The sequence below is a fragment of the Brachyhypopomus gauderio genome, chromosome 4 (assembly GCF_052324685.1).
Source record: "Brachyhypopomus gauderio isolate BG-103 chromosome 4, BGAUD_0.2, whole genome shotgun sequence".
Taxonomy (NCBI): domain Eukaryota; kingdom Metazoa; phylum Chordata; class Actinopteri; order Gymnotiformes; family Hypopomidae; genus Brachyhypopomus; species Brachyhypopomus gauderio.
In genome coordinates this window covers 22,332,559-22,347,550 of record NC_135214.1, presented here as the reverse complement: position 1 = coordinate 22,347,550, position 14,992 = coordinate 22,332,559, and the positions used below count along the sequence as shown (strand labels likewise).

At 44.0% G+C, this 14,992-nt stretch overlaps 1 protein-coding gene across 14 annotated transcripts in view; it reads left to right on the top strand.

Moving 5' to 3' along the window:
- The window catches only part of cfap74 (cilia and flagella associated protein 74), a 74,978-nt gene that overhangs the window by 36,315 nt on the left and 23,671 nt on the right, over nucleotides 1-14,992 (top strand). For all 14 annotated transcript variants that reach the window (XR_013130489.1, XR_013130485.1, XR_013130491.1 and 11 more), the window contains exons 16-24: nucleotides 384-473; nucleotides 607-783; nucleotides 1,062-1,164; nucleotides 1,313-1,425; nucleotides 2,192-2,314; nucleotides 2,401-2,522; nucleotides 7,058-7,186; nucleotides 11,548-11,635; nucleotides 13,367-13,540. Coding sequence is in view for 3 of the 14 variants with exons in the window: in XM_077003053.1 (XP_076859168.1) it covers nucleotides 384-473; nucleotides 607-783; nucleotides 1,062-1,164; nucleotides 1,313-1,425; nucleotides 2,192-2,314; nucleotides 2,401-2,522; nucleotides 7,058-7,186; nucleotides 11,548-11,635; nucleotides 13,367-13,540 (1,119 nt within the window). In the remaining 11 variants the exon portion in view is untranslated. The remainder of the gene's footprint in view (nucleotides 1-383; nucleotides 474-606; nucleotides 784-1,061; nucleotides 1,165-1,312; nucleotides 1,426-2,191; nucleotides 2,315-2,400; nucleotides 2,523-7,057; nucleotides 7,187-11,547; nucleotides 11,636-13,366; nucleotides 13,541-14,992) is intronic.

Here is a 14,992-nt window from a genome sequence, read left to right as displayed (position 1 = left end):
AACTGTCAGTGATCACTTGATACTTTCCTGTGGGTAAAGAAGAGCCTCCTAAGGTGGTCAATCACAGATAAAGGCTTGATTGCCTTCACTTTTACAAATCGACTCAAAACAGAGCTTCCTATTTGTTGAGAAAAAGCTGTGCTCTACGCCCACGTTTCAAATTAACATTTTCTGGGTGCTGCCTGCCTACTGTATTAGCCAGACGAAAAAGAAAATGAGACTTTACCCCAAAGTGTAATCACTAATATCCTTAACAAATACATTTTGATGATATTTTCATATTGTTTATGAAAAATAGAGCTACTGGGAATTCATTACACACACGCATCATTCTTTTGTGGAAAACCACGTCCAAGAACGAACTTGCTCTCCGTTCCTTTCAGCTCAATGAGGATTTGGATGGTAGCATCCAGCTGCAGTCGGCTAACGGCCCTTTTTATGTGACTGTCAAGTGCACAAGGAAAAGATGTGAGGTAAGAACTGCCGCGCTATTATTCAAATTAACAATGTGTTCTTTATATATATATAATACATCCGATTTTTTTTGGCGATGGTGAGACTTTTTCTGGAATAGTTATGTCTTTCTTTTGTCACCGTTTTCCCCAGATGGTTGTTGATAGCAGCCTCATTGACTTCGGCACGCATGTGGTCGGGGAGACAATTTCACGGGTAATCACCCTGACCAACAGGGGGGCCTTGGGAACACGCTATGCACTAAGTCCCCTCTCAAGCGATTGCCCTTTCCTCCACCATCTATCCCAGCATTCCTGTGTTAGCACACAAGTAAGTGAGCACTATTTTTTTTCTAACCTGCTAAGTCAACTAATACAACAAGCATATTAGTGTAGAATTTTATTCCATTGATTTTACCGTGAGGCCTCAGTTAACATTATGTAATGTTTTCATGAAAGGTGGCATCAATGAGGTGTTAGATGGCTGATGGCTGAATTAATATCATCAGTATACATTCAGTACTTTTGAGTATACGTTCAGTACATTTCAGTGTACGTTCAGTACATTTCAGTATACATTCGTAGTTAAAAAAGTATATTTTTATTTAGGCACCCGATGAGAGTGGCACTACTGTTGGGAATCCTGGTTCAGAAGCTGTTCAACCAGACCAAGAAAGTACTGAGCACATAAGCCACACTGAAGTAAAATCAGGTGAACATAAAATAACATTTTTGTGTCCTAATACTTTTTCTAAGGATGTTGCCTCCAATTAACGCACTTTCCCTGTGCAAACCAGCTTCAAAGATGGCAGTGACTGTTGATTTTAGGTACATTTTTGGCAGCTATAACGTGTCTTCAGGCTTCGAGGCTACAGGAGATGAGGAGGGTTCTGGCAGCGTGGGTTCGGAGGGCGGGGTCACAGTGGGTGAACAGGACCGGGTCTTCCAGCCCTCTGAAATCAGCATTGGGGCAGTGAGTAGCCAGCGTTCATTTTGTCTGGAATGTTTTAAATAAACTTTACTACATCCATAAATACTTTTTTGTAGTTCCAGAAAAGCATTATGGAGTGTAGTGTCCAAAATTGTACTGTTTTGAGTACAGAACTGCCTTCTGAAAGGTTTATGATATTCTCAGTCATATAGGTCTTCTCCCTAGCTCACACACATGGATAAGAAATGGAATATAGTGGGAATATATTACAGAATATTGCAATGGTGACAGCCAAGCAGGCATTTTGTTCTGATTCCTGCCTCCCATGTGTCTAATATCACTCAGTTTACCTTAATACCCTTCTGGTGGGTTTAGAGGCTTCCCAGTTCTGTATAGCCACAGGCTCATAAAACCTGCTAAGTATCGCCTGCACATGGGAACTGCAGTGATGGCCAATTGCAGAAAATTGCTGGCGTGATTTACTTGGTCATATATTGAATTTGACTAGCCAGAAAAAAGAGAAGAAAATAATTGAAATTGTAATCAGGGAGGTTTAGCATGTTCCTTCATTGAATTATTGACTCCCTTTTAGACATTACGTTTTATCCTCTCAACTGCCCTGTTTGGAGAACAGAAACTTTCTTCTTCTTTTTTTTCTTTTCGTTTGTCTTGTCACCTTCTAGAGTCTTCTAGATTTTCTAGATTGGCTCTGCTACTGTAGTCCTGTTGTTGAAGCAATGTAGGGAAAACACATTTGACAAGATGTTTCCATGTCAGGAGAATCTTTCTGCTTTCCTCTTCCCCTCAGGCACACGAAGGGGATGTGGGCCCGTTCACGAGTGTCAAAGTGCCCGTGGTGTTCACACCGACCCTCCCAGGGGAGACGAGACTCGACGTCCGGATCACATTCTCACAGGCTGAATGTCAAGCGGTAAGCAGTGCTATGTGGCCAGGAGCCTTTGGCTTTGACATTGCCTCCTGTGTATCGGCCACACGCGTGCTTTCTGGAATGTGCAGATCGTGGTGTTGGTCCGCGGTGTGGCTGAGAGCATTCCTGTGTGGGTCACCCAGCCCAGTGTTGACCTGAGGATCTGCATGTATGATCGTCTTTACCAAGACTGCATTGAAGTTCAAAGCAGGTGGGTCTGACCACTGGTCAATACATTATGTATATATTATGTTATGTAAATGTTTTTAATACGATGTTGGTTTGAGTTTCTGTGTTTGTTTGAGAGTGATAGATACTTACAGATTCACTTAAGTGAATCCCCATGGTATATGTACTCTCACTGTCACACCATAATGCTGGTCTTACTGAAAAATATAAATACACCTTTCCAAAAATAAAAAACATGCTTGCAGTGATTAAAGTATTCACACTACAGAGAAGGAACCTAGCTCTGATTCAAGATGCAAAAACAGTTGACATGTAGGTCTGTGTGGACTAAATCCAGCTCAGAATAATCCTGTGCTCCTGGTCTTCTGTGTAGCAGGTGTCTTCTCCCCACTCAGAGATGGACCCTCACCCACACGCACCATCACATACACGCATGTAGACACAGAGCTATGCACGCAAACAAAACCCAGCTCACCGAGGTGATTAATACCCTTTAGAATCCTTTGTACCGTTATACCTCACACACACAAAAACACCCCCCCCCAGACACACACACACACACACACACACACACACACACACACACACACACACACACACACACACACACACACACACGGGCGTCCTCTTCCCCTCTGCTTCTTCTGCGAGCTGCGTGCTGCTTCTGAATTTGGGCTGCAGGATTCCTAATATAGAGTAAAAAAAAAAATAAAAACCTCTGAAAGTCCTCCAAGTTTTCTTTTCAGTGCGGCTGCCACACTATGTGGGTTGACTGCTGCAGCTTTTCACACAGTACAGTATAAGCGTAGAGGCGGAACACAGGCACACTGGAACAATAATATGGGTGGACCTTTGAGTGTGTGAAGGCCTTCAAGAGCCTTCCAGGGCTCGCTCACAGGCACACACACACACACACACACACACACACACACACACACACACACACACACACACACACACGGGCACACACACACACACACACACACACCACGTTTGCCATCTGGACCTGCCAGGCATCGAGAGTGACACAACGGTGCCTGAGCTGGGGGAGACTCAGTGAGGGACATTAGAGGAGTTAGTGCATTAGGGGTGGAGGGCCAGAGGGGGCACCATTTCACACCTTCATCTCTTTGAGGATGAAGGATTTGAGGGCCTTGCAACTTCTGCAGAGCACAATCTCTGTAATGAAAATCCCAATAAACACATTTCCCAACATCAAAAAAAGTATTTTTCAGGTTTACTTCAATCATAGTTTGCTAATATGTTACTAGCTCTGCATGAGCTACACTATATTGCCAAAAGTATTCGCTCACCTTCCTTGACTCACATATGAGCTTAAGTGACCCATTCCTAATCCATAGGGTTCAATATGATGTTGGTCCACCCTTTTGCAGCTAGAACAGCTTCAACTCTTCTGGGAAGGCTGTCCACAAGGTTTAGGAGTGGGTTTATGGGGACCTTTGACCATTCTTCCAGAAGCACATTTGTAAGGTCACATACTGATGTTGGATGAGAAGGTCTGGCTCTCTAATTCTCTAATTCATCCCATAGGTGTTCTATCGGGTTGAGGTCAGGAAGAAATTTAACGACTGGAATTGCTACACAGGTGGCATCCTATCAGTTCCACACTGAATTTCACTGAGCTCCTGAGAGCGACCCATTCTTACACAAATGTTTGTAAAAACAGTCTGCATGTCTAGGTGCTTAATTTTATACACCTGTGGCGATCAAAGTGATTGGATCACCTGATTAGAATAATTTGGATGGGTGAGCAAATACATTTGGCAATGTAGTGTCCTATACAACATGTCCTATAGTTGGCCACGTCAGTGAAAATAAGAATCATTAATTATTTATGAAGAGAAAAGTGTGGTTGTGTTCATTTGCCATGGCCACTGCCATGATGATGCTTTCTCTCTGACTTTGTCTTTGCTGTGAGCAGCACTGCTAAATTATGTCGATGATGCCATTCACAGTTGTTAAAGAACAAAAGAAACCTGTTTGAAACATTTGCCCAAGAACAGTAACTGGGCACTGTGTAAAATTAGATAAAATGAGCGAATCCAAAATGAGTTAATTCGGCTCATTGTCACACGGCTGATTACTGCAGTGCCCTTCTCCGCATAATTACAGTGAATGGGACTGATCAGGAAACATTTGTTAGACCAATATTTGTTCATCTCTAAATCTAAAAAAATCTAGACATTTCTGACACTAATTACGAGGCAATGTGATTTATTGTGTATTTGTAATATGTTCTTGAAGAAGGGGTAGGCCCCAGAAGGCCCCACACTGGGGCTCCTCTACCTGAGGTGTTGTTCGCAATACAGCTTCTTCGCTGCCTCAGACGGTAAAGGCAGGGCAGGTCTCCTGGCGTGAGATGGTAATGGCACCGACATCCCCGGCAAGCATCGGAGAACCGTCCACGCCTCCCGGGAGAACTCTGGGACTTCCATGCCCACACAGAGAGCTCTGGGCGGACCCGGCCCCCAGCCAGCTCTGGGGAACACTGTACTCGCATGAGCCGGGCTAACGAGTCCGCTGGAAGGGAGGAGAAGACCGACTCAGCATGCAGAGGAAAAAGGAGAAAAAACAAAAGGGGGACTGCTTCTTCTAAAAACGGTCAGCCGTTCTGTCACGGGCGTAATGTGTGCAGGAAAAGAAAGCAAGCAAACGCTCCAGCTGAAGAGTTTAATGAACCTACTGAATCAAAACTGACCACAACTATAGAGAGCCAGCTTAATGATCATTTACACAAACAGAAATGGTTTACAAAGCACAGGCCACAATGACATAAGACACAGGTGGTGCAGATGCTGACGCAAAGCATACAGCACCTGAGTGGGACGTGGAAATTGCTCAAAACTTAGAACATGTGCAACAGACAACAAAACATAAACAAAAGCCACGTGGGATGCCACTGACGGAAACTGCTGGCGTGGCGCACCGCTGCGAGTAACAGTAACGTTTACCCTACTTTCCCAGCTGTTTGTTTAGTTACCGTCAAGACAAGACAAATATTACCTCAGTTACTGTAAAAGCAGTTATTGTAAAATCAAGGCCCGTTACCGGAGTTAAGCAACTGCAGTCTGATACGGGCAGAGTAGAAATGTTTTTGTGTTTAGATGTGTATTTCAGACTCACAGAGATACCGTTGTGCTGTCCAGGCAGAAATATGTCAGTTTTTGCGAAAGGCAATTATTAATTTCATTCAAAGCCTGCCCTGAAATCATCGGGGGGAAAATGGCGACGAGCTTCCATTAAAATCAGCGGCATCAGTGAGTAAAGAGTCGCGGTCCACGGACCAGCACTGCCCTTGCCTGCAGCCTGCACCATCTGTTGAGCCTTTCACTATGTGGGTCACATTACTAAAGGCAGCGAAATGAGCTGCTGACAGAATAGTGCAATGTCAGGGAATTTCTGGCTTGTCGTCATTGAACTCATCTCTGCCTCTCCCTTGAGGGACGGCCGAGGTACCCGACTTGAAGGACACTGCAAAGGGACTAAATTATATATTCACTGTGCACGTGCAACACCCTTATAGATGGTTTGAATATTCATAAGCGTGTATCTACACAGGAACAGTGGGCTGAGCTGAGCCAGTGTGCTATGTTTTGCCACCGTTTAACTACTAATTTAACCAACTGTATTCACCCTTTCTAGCATGTCCTGTCACTAACGTAGGAGTACCATAGCTGTCTTTATTAAAGCCTCTTCAATAAAGTGCCATCAGAACCTTTCTTGGAAGTTGAGAAATTACCACGCACCCATTGCGGGTGAGTCACAGAGAACTGAAAGCCCTTGGCATTGTGCTCCGAGTTGTAGGCGTGCGTAGTCGGAATTCTGCGGAGAGTTCCTGGGATGCAACGCCATTTATAGCTCCTCGATTTGGAAGTTCCTTCCCGCAAGGCGCATCTTGCCTCTCGGATTCCTCCATGAAAACTAGGTCACCCCTATAGTGCAGACGAAGGAGACCATCGCACATTCCGGGGAGCCTTTAATCGTGCCGAACGATCAGGTGACTGTGGGTGGTCTCACCAAGTATTCTCAGCACAATATATGTTCAGCTCACTAGAAGCAACGTATACATTTCCTCTTCTGTATTTTGCCACCCCGGTACAAGCACAATTCACGCTGAAACAACTCTTGGACAAATATTGGATATTACACAAATTAGTGGGCTTTATAAAAGTGAGGAGCTATCTAAAAGTTTCAGGAGGCGTTCTCTTTCTTCCTCAATCCTTCATCCATGCAGCAGGCTGAAACTAGAAATGAGCAATGCGGTGGCAAACTCATCGCACTTCTGCCACTCTAAGTCACAAGGCTGAGTCCTGCTTAGGGGGCAGCTCCAGTGGTATTAGTGGCATGGCACAGGTCATTATGTGCTGGTGCCTGACAGCCCTGGGTTTGGCGAAGGAGGGCAGGCCCAGCAGGACTCCACGCTGCATGTTTGGTGAGCTGCGGCTTCCTCCTCTACCCGCGGCCCCTCGTCGCTTAACTTTTCGCTCCATTGTTCGATGGCCGGTGTTCATTTGTGTTTGTTTGCGTGTGTTTCAGAGCCAGCACAGCCCTCAGAGTGACCTTCGAGGTGTGTAAGGAGATGAAGAACCACATAGACATCCTGCCTAAAACCGGCTACGTCCAGGCCAAGTCGAAATTCCGCGCACAGCTCAAGTTTCTGCCCAGGTAGCATTAATTACCAGGCAATAGTGTAAGATTGATTCATGGAAACACTGTAAGGTGCAATCGGTTCCAAGAACATCACTCTTCTTTGTTTTTCTCTCTTTTTTTGCACATTGAAAAATGAGGCAAGCATTCAGCTGGGGACCTGTGCCAACTTGGAGTAAACTAAATTTGTCAAGTACCACTTGTTTGAATTTTATTCAATGGGTTTGCAATTTAAAACATGTCGTATTCACTCATATACTTCACTGAGAAGTTACTCAAATAGTATTTTACCAGATAAGAAATACACCAAATTAGGTTTGGAAATTAATTAAAAATGGAGCACTTTCCCCCTAAAACTACACAATAACAGCTAATAAAGACACAGTTAATAACTTTGAGAGGCTTGAATTTGAATTAACCTGTGAGATAGTTATCATACCTACGTTAATATGAACTGCACCACTATAGAACAGATCACAAGAGGCCCTAAAATGTGAGCGTGTATGTTTGTCCTTCAACATGGACACAGATTGGCCACCAAAGTCGCTTTGAGGACTGGTGGCTTGGCCCTTAACGACATGAGTTTGATCCAAGCTAGAGGGCTGGATACAGTGGGAAAAGGAAACCGCAGTAATGTGCCTTGGTGAATCTCTCTCTCTCTCTCTCTCTCTCTCCTCTTACTCTCTCTTATCTCCCTCGCTCCTCTCCTCCGCTGCTCTGTGCAGAGCCGCCGGTTTGCTTGCACTCGCTCGATTGCTTATATAACCTACTGTAGTGTTCTCGTTTTCATCGTGACCTTTTTCGGCGGTTTTCTTTTTTTCTCTTCTCCCCCATTATCGGTGGCGTCCTGTTACTATGCGCTAGCTCGATAAACGATGCCAATGTAAACTGCGAAGGGGTCCGGCTTAGAGTGACTTTTGTAAAACGGCGGTCTCCCTTTGTCTGGAGGTTTTTATGACGGTGGAGTCGATGAATCATTTCTGAAACCACGATGCTTACGCAGTCGGCCAGGATCAGCGTCAGATTCGATTCGGTGGTGTCTCTCTCCATTATTTCTGTGTCCTGTCAGAAGGTGGAGATAGAACGGACTGATTTTATGCTTTTCTCTATGTCTCTCTACTGCCTGAACACACACACACACACACACACACACACACACACACACACACACACACACACACACACACACACACACACACACACACACTACAATAGACGCAGATACTTCTTGCCTCCCCTAGACACACAGGAAATGCTGACACCTACACTGAACTAGCTACATGGACTATATACGATGCATTACCCATAGACTGGTCCCAGGCTCGAGTCTTTGACTCCTGCCAGGGCCTCTTCGTTAATTCCACCCAGGGAGTTTCTCCTTGCCTCTGTCACCACTGGCGCTCATTAGGGATCTGGACCCAAACATTTGTACAGCTGCTTTGTGACAATGATTTTGCGAAAAGTATTATATAAATAAATTTCACACACACACAGTCTGTCTCACTCTTACCAATACAGATACACAAACATACGCATACAGCCTGAATAGATATAAAATATTTAGATGTACAATATATTATGTAAAGTCTTGGATTTAAAATGTATCTGGGTGATTTTTATGGAGCTGATCTGCTGCTTGGACCATACGGCTAGATCATAGTTTATTTAAATAAATGCAAATCTTTGTGGACTGGATTGACTAGTTAGAAGTGTCAGCTGGTGATCACTGATGGATTAAAATATAATTTACATGTTTAATTACATGTTTCATTTCAACTTAATAATTTATCGTTCTGGGGTGAGTTTCCCGAAACGTTCTTAGCGCTAAGTACTTCTTAACCTCGTACGTTTCATACGAGGTTACGAAGTACTTAGCGCTACAAACGTTTCGGGAAACCCACACCTGTTCAACTTGTTTTGCTATCTATGCTGTTACGTTGTTTTTCTTTGTGTGGCGAGGAAAATGTATTTTGTCTTCTTCATGTATCGGTCATGTTTGTTTTCATAGTGTCTGCTTTAAAGGAATGCTTGAATAAGAAAACCAAAGTCCATTTGTCTACCATTTTCCACTTTCCTCAAAAATGATCAATTAGCCCAGATATGGATGGTATCCATTAGTGTTGTTACGCATCAAGGCTAATTAGCTCCCAAGCAATGTTAGTTTATGATCACCTATTAGAATCATGCAAACCAATATCTGTTTAGAGTTGTTAAGTAAACTCAAATGGACTTTCCCGTGTGATTTCCAGCATAGTATAACATAGTATTAACTGTAAAAAATACTCAAGAGCACATTGCAAGCTGTGAAGTGGGACTAAGGGTGTCCAGGATATCTGGTTCCCACTGCAAGTGAAAGCTCTTTAAATGAGCTTCGTTATCCCCTAGTGACTCGCAGAGTAGGAGGAGAGGGTTGTATGGCCTCAACGGTGTGTGTGTGTGTGTGTGTGTGTGTGTGTGTGTGTGAGTGTGTGTGTGTGTGTGTGTGTGTGTGTGTGTGTGTGTGTGTGTGTGTGTGTGTGTGTGTGTGTGATTTACCTCTCAGACTGTTCAGGTAAATGAAACAGGGCAAGGCAGCACATTTCTATTGGAGCTCTTTCTGAAACGGTAGAATAATGTTTATTTGGGTAGTGGCGCGGGTCGCTTTCGTGTCAGAAGCCAGAACTGAGCTATAAGCAATGTTTCGACAGATGGACCGTGTGAAGTCCCGCGGGGCTTTTCCACATCGCCATGCCAAGCTAATTCAGGAGTGGCGCTCCCACCGAGACTCTATTAGCTGAGAACAAGTGATTCCTTAAATAAATTGTCGCTCGTGCCGGATTGATAAGACGGCGGTTCCGTCCCACGGTAGCCCCGCTGAGGCCAACATCCTGTGGCTCCTGTGCAGAGCCCGTATAGGTTAGCCTAACGCACTCATAAGAAAAACCTTTCCTAAGTGACAAAGGCCGACATGTCTCGCGTGGTATTTTGATTTTGCCACCCTTGGACTGCGTGTTTGTTGTCTTGCTCGTTATCTAGCTGTGGAATTCGCCTCCTCCTTTTCTTTTGCCAAACTGCTGTGCGTCCACGTATTAGTGGTGTACCACAGGCCCGTCGGGCCACAGTAACGGCCTGCGTCCAGTCAGAAGTGCCGGAGAGGGAGTCATAGACACGGAGCCCTTCTAAGTTTCGGTTCCTGTCTAACGGACCCAACTGTGGCGAGGCCCATTACCGCGGGTTGGGCTGGGGTGACATCTGAGCCTCCCCCAGCAGGTTTTAGATGCTGCAGTGCACAAGATACATCTGAAGATGTTTTATTTTTACTTGAATTCTGCAAAACGGTTTCACACGAAAATGCTTGTTATAGTCATTTCCCTTTAGGTCTTGTGTATTTAAAAGGGAGTTTCACAGCATTTAAAATCACCAACCTAATGACCTGCAAAACAAATCCTTTTGCAAATAATAAGATGGGGGGGGGGATTTCTCAGCCAATTATTTTTTTTATGAAACTGGCTGTAGAAAGAGTTCCTGTTTATGTGAAGACACTTCCAGTGGAAAACGAACAGTAGCGCGGCACACACTAATACAATGTGCTTAGGATTCATAAGCAATACAGAAGTGCATCCATCCGAGCTACGTTTGTAATGTAACGTGCGTACTGAGCGTTTTACACCGAGCGTGTGACAGGACCTGCCGGTTACTCGCTAAACTGAGGAACCTGTGATTTTAGTTCAGGCTCGCCCTAGAGCGGGACACATCCGCCTGGTGTCAAAGCACCAAGCTGCAGAGCAGAATCAGAAGCTACAGTGGAGGTATTACGTCCAGGTGGACAACAGTGAATGCTGTAAGACCTAATTCAGCACTCGGGCTCTTTCTCTGTTACGTAATGTGATGTTTGACTGCACTCTCTGAATTCCACTGCTCTACACCCTGTACCCGGTATCACCATGGTTACTGTGCTTTCGTCTGGTAGTGCCATGGAGTGCACGAAACTACTAATACAAGTTGGCTTTCTGTCTCTATATCTACTCTCTTTCTGTGTTTGTCTCTCTGTCCCTCTTTCTCTCTCTTTCTGTCTCTCTTTCTCTATTAAGCCCGGTTATAAACCATCGCATCCACTTTGATATTAGTGCAAGGGCACTTCTGTGTTGTTGCAGGCTTCATGCTTAAGTGGTTTGCTCTGCGAGTTTCGAAAAAAAAAAAAAAAAAACTCCTTCATGCAGACATGGACGGAAATTTCTCAGAAATTTTCCGTGGATGTATTGCTGTTAAATAGTCGTTTATCGAGTGCGTCAAAGACCTTCATCTTAAAAGAAGCGTAACAGCCTTGTTGATGAAACGTGTTTTCTTCTCCTTCCAGTGAAATGTGTATTTTATCTTGTCCCACGTGTCCTCTTTGAAAGACGGAGCCTGCCAGGGGATGCCAAGTTCTTCTTCGACCAGGACACCGGAGTCTTGGAGGTTCCTCTCACTGTACACGTGGCTGATCAAGTAGGTGCCTTTTAGATGCTCCCCAGATAAGTCCAAAATAGCTCATGGAGTGCTCCTCTCCCTCTGCTCCGTCACTAATCACTTCCTTTTCCATGCCAGGTTTTCTCTACTTACGCACAACTATTAAACGAGAAGTTTAGCCAGAAATTCTAATGCGTCCACCAATGAGGGAAAGCCAGTAAGCATCCAATTAGCATTATGCAAATTATTGTGTGCTATCTTGGGCTTGCTAGGTTCTATTTACTCTAAGCTGCGTTAGTATTTAATGTATGAGTGCTACAGTTACTCTGCCAAACCCAAAGGGTAAAAGCTTAACTTTTGCACAGTAAGCTTTGCTGTTGTGAAAGTTCTTATTAATATGAAAAATATATATGTTTTAGACATTTTTTGTCCTATGTAGCTTCAAGACATCAGAGAAAAGGTTCCACAAATGTATACCTTAAGTATACAATTTAAAATACGTCGCATTTATGTAAATTTAACTCCTGAATAACACAAGATGATTATGTGGCTTATTTCAAGATGCTGGAGACCCCTTGAGGAGCAAACTGTGCTTTGCCATACTGGATTCCTCTGATAAGGGAGCAGGTTTATTTGTGGTGCATGGCAAGTGTGTTCGGCAGTGCTCGCCTTATCTGTAGCTGCACATTGAGCGGTGGGTGGTTGGGGGTTCAGTGAGAGTTGAGGGCGGGCTCCTATAATCCGCCGAGCTGGACGCTGGTTAGCGTTCCCATTCCAAAGCCCGGCCCTCTTGCTCCCCCGCCTCCCAGTGTGTGTGTGTGGGGGGGGGACAGGATCTCACCCCACCCAGTCCGTCCACCAGGCCAGGAGCCGTGCGGTGCTCAAACCTGTGCCCCGGGCCAGAGAGCTGGCGTGGGTGCGCCAACCTGCCACAACCCCCTACCAGACCTACCACCAACATCCTCCATCACGGTCATCAAACACAAACATCATTTGCTCAGACACGCGTGTGCGTGGACCAGCGACCTCTAGCTCAGTGTCTGGGGGAGCCACAAACACACACACACAAGCTCACACACACGCAGAGAAGCTTGCGATCCAGGTCAGAGCACCCAGGGCCCTAATCTACCTGCTTGCCTTTCGGCATTGGAGACTCAAAATAACACACCGAAATGCACACACTTGTTCACACACACACAATCTGTCACTAAGCCAAAGCACTTTCATGGACTCCAAATCCTTTCTGGCTGGATTCCATATTACAAAAAATCTACACAAAAGCAAAACACACACACACACACACACACACACACACACACACACACACACACACACACACACACACACACACACACACACAAAGTCTCTCTCTCTCTCTCTCACACACACACACACACACACACACACACACACACACACACACAGAGCTTCACATGCTTTCCCTTCTCACCTTGTTCACCACCTACCTGAAACTGTAAATCGCCAGCTCTGTGTACATAAACAAGGTCATTCATGTCAAAGTCTTACAGAGACAAAAGCCAGCAATATTTTGGTTATTTTCATAGCCGTTCAGTCCAAGAACTGCCCTGTTATATAAGAGCATTTGTATATTTCATGGCAAAACATTTCTGAAATCCTTTTTCTTTATATTGGAAGATGGTGTCAGTGTGCTCGTTTGGAAGAGACCCCTGTTTTATTAGTTACGGGACACTGCAGGACATTGGCAGCACACTGATGACCTTCATGGCTAATTAGGACCGTTTCCATCAGGCCAGGCCAGTACGGGTCCCGGTCCACGCAGTTGTCACCACATCCGATCTGGAGTTCGACTGCACCCAGGTGGACTTTGGCCACTGTTCCGTCTTCGAGTCCGTCAGGGCTGGTGTGCGACTCTCCAATCGCTCCTTACTGCCACAGGATTTCGGCTTCGTGCGGATCCCCAAGGTAAGTGTAACAGCCAGTCCTGGGCCCAGGTGAAGTTTCTGCAAGTTACATGCTGTTATGTTACGTGTTTAATTGTCAGTGGTTTACGTGGTGGATGTGAAAAAAGGAAATGAAGGTAGTGTTTAAGAAAACGCTCAACACCATCCTGTTGAACTAGCAGTCCCTTTGCCTTAAACAGCCCAAGAGTGAGACATTTGATCAGTAAGTTGGCACGTTTCTTGGTCAGATGGGTGTCCTCATGTCATCAGATGTTTTACAGGCTTGGACCTCGTGAGATTAATTCAGATTTAACAGTTTTTAAAGGTCTGATTAGGATTGTATTCTTGCATAAAAATCTGCAAAAGGTCTTTTTTTTTTCCACTCAAAAGAAAAAAAAACTAGGTCCACTTTTGTCCCAGTAGTATCCAGCATGACACAACATATGTGACTGACATATGTGTGCAGTCCCGGTGTTAACATATGTCTCTCTGAGTTAAAGTCAAGGCAATGGGGGAGAGCTCAAATCTTGATGCTTGTCCCACACTGCGGCGTTAGACGCACGGAAGGACAGCACACTGCTTGGGCAGGTCCTGAATAATGGGATGAACATGTCTAAAATCATATTTGATTATATAAATTATTAGAATTTTGCTAAATCCTTTCTGTGTAGTGGTTTCTGTAGTGTTCTTTGCATATTCTGAAATATCATCTGGTACATCAGCCGTTGTGTGTTCTGTAAAACCAAAATCCAAAATATCAAATCATATATAAATGATTATATATATATGATATAAATAAATGTATGATTCTCAGTACTGGCTGTAATCTTCAGCTCTGCTGCTGTTTGGTCCAGATCCTGTAGTTAGTTGCACACACACCGTCACACCTTTTCTCTGGCATGGTGACCTGGAGACGTTACTAATGTGATGTGTATTACACAAGCTCACAGGAGTTATTTCTGGATCTCTGAAGTTCACATTAAATGCACTACTTTTGAGACTTTTTTGTGAATGAATGAATTCCAGTTTTAGACACTGTAGTTCACTTTATTTTAAGATCTGTTAATGAGCTGATAACAATAAATTATTATGATGTAATTCTAATATAATGATTTTCTTGTTTCTGTTTGTGATAGTGCCCAAAACATGAACTAATGTTAAACTAAATACATTTGAAAATTGTTCATATAAAACTGATAGTATGATTGCATTATTATTATTATTATGCGGTTATACAACTCATACTTATTTTTTAAGTTTTGATTTCAAGAACTCTGGTATGAACACAATCATTTGTATTAATCTTGTTTTCTTGTGTTTAGACATTTTTCTTACAAAGTGTATCTGTGAACCGCTTGTGTTGAAGTAGAACTGTTCCTCAGAAAAAAATCAATTCTACCTATTTCATTATTTTCTACAATATCTGGAATATGGAAACTAGGGTTAATTTATGCTAAATATGTGATTATAGGTG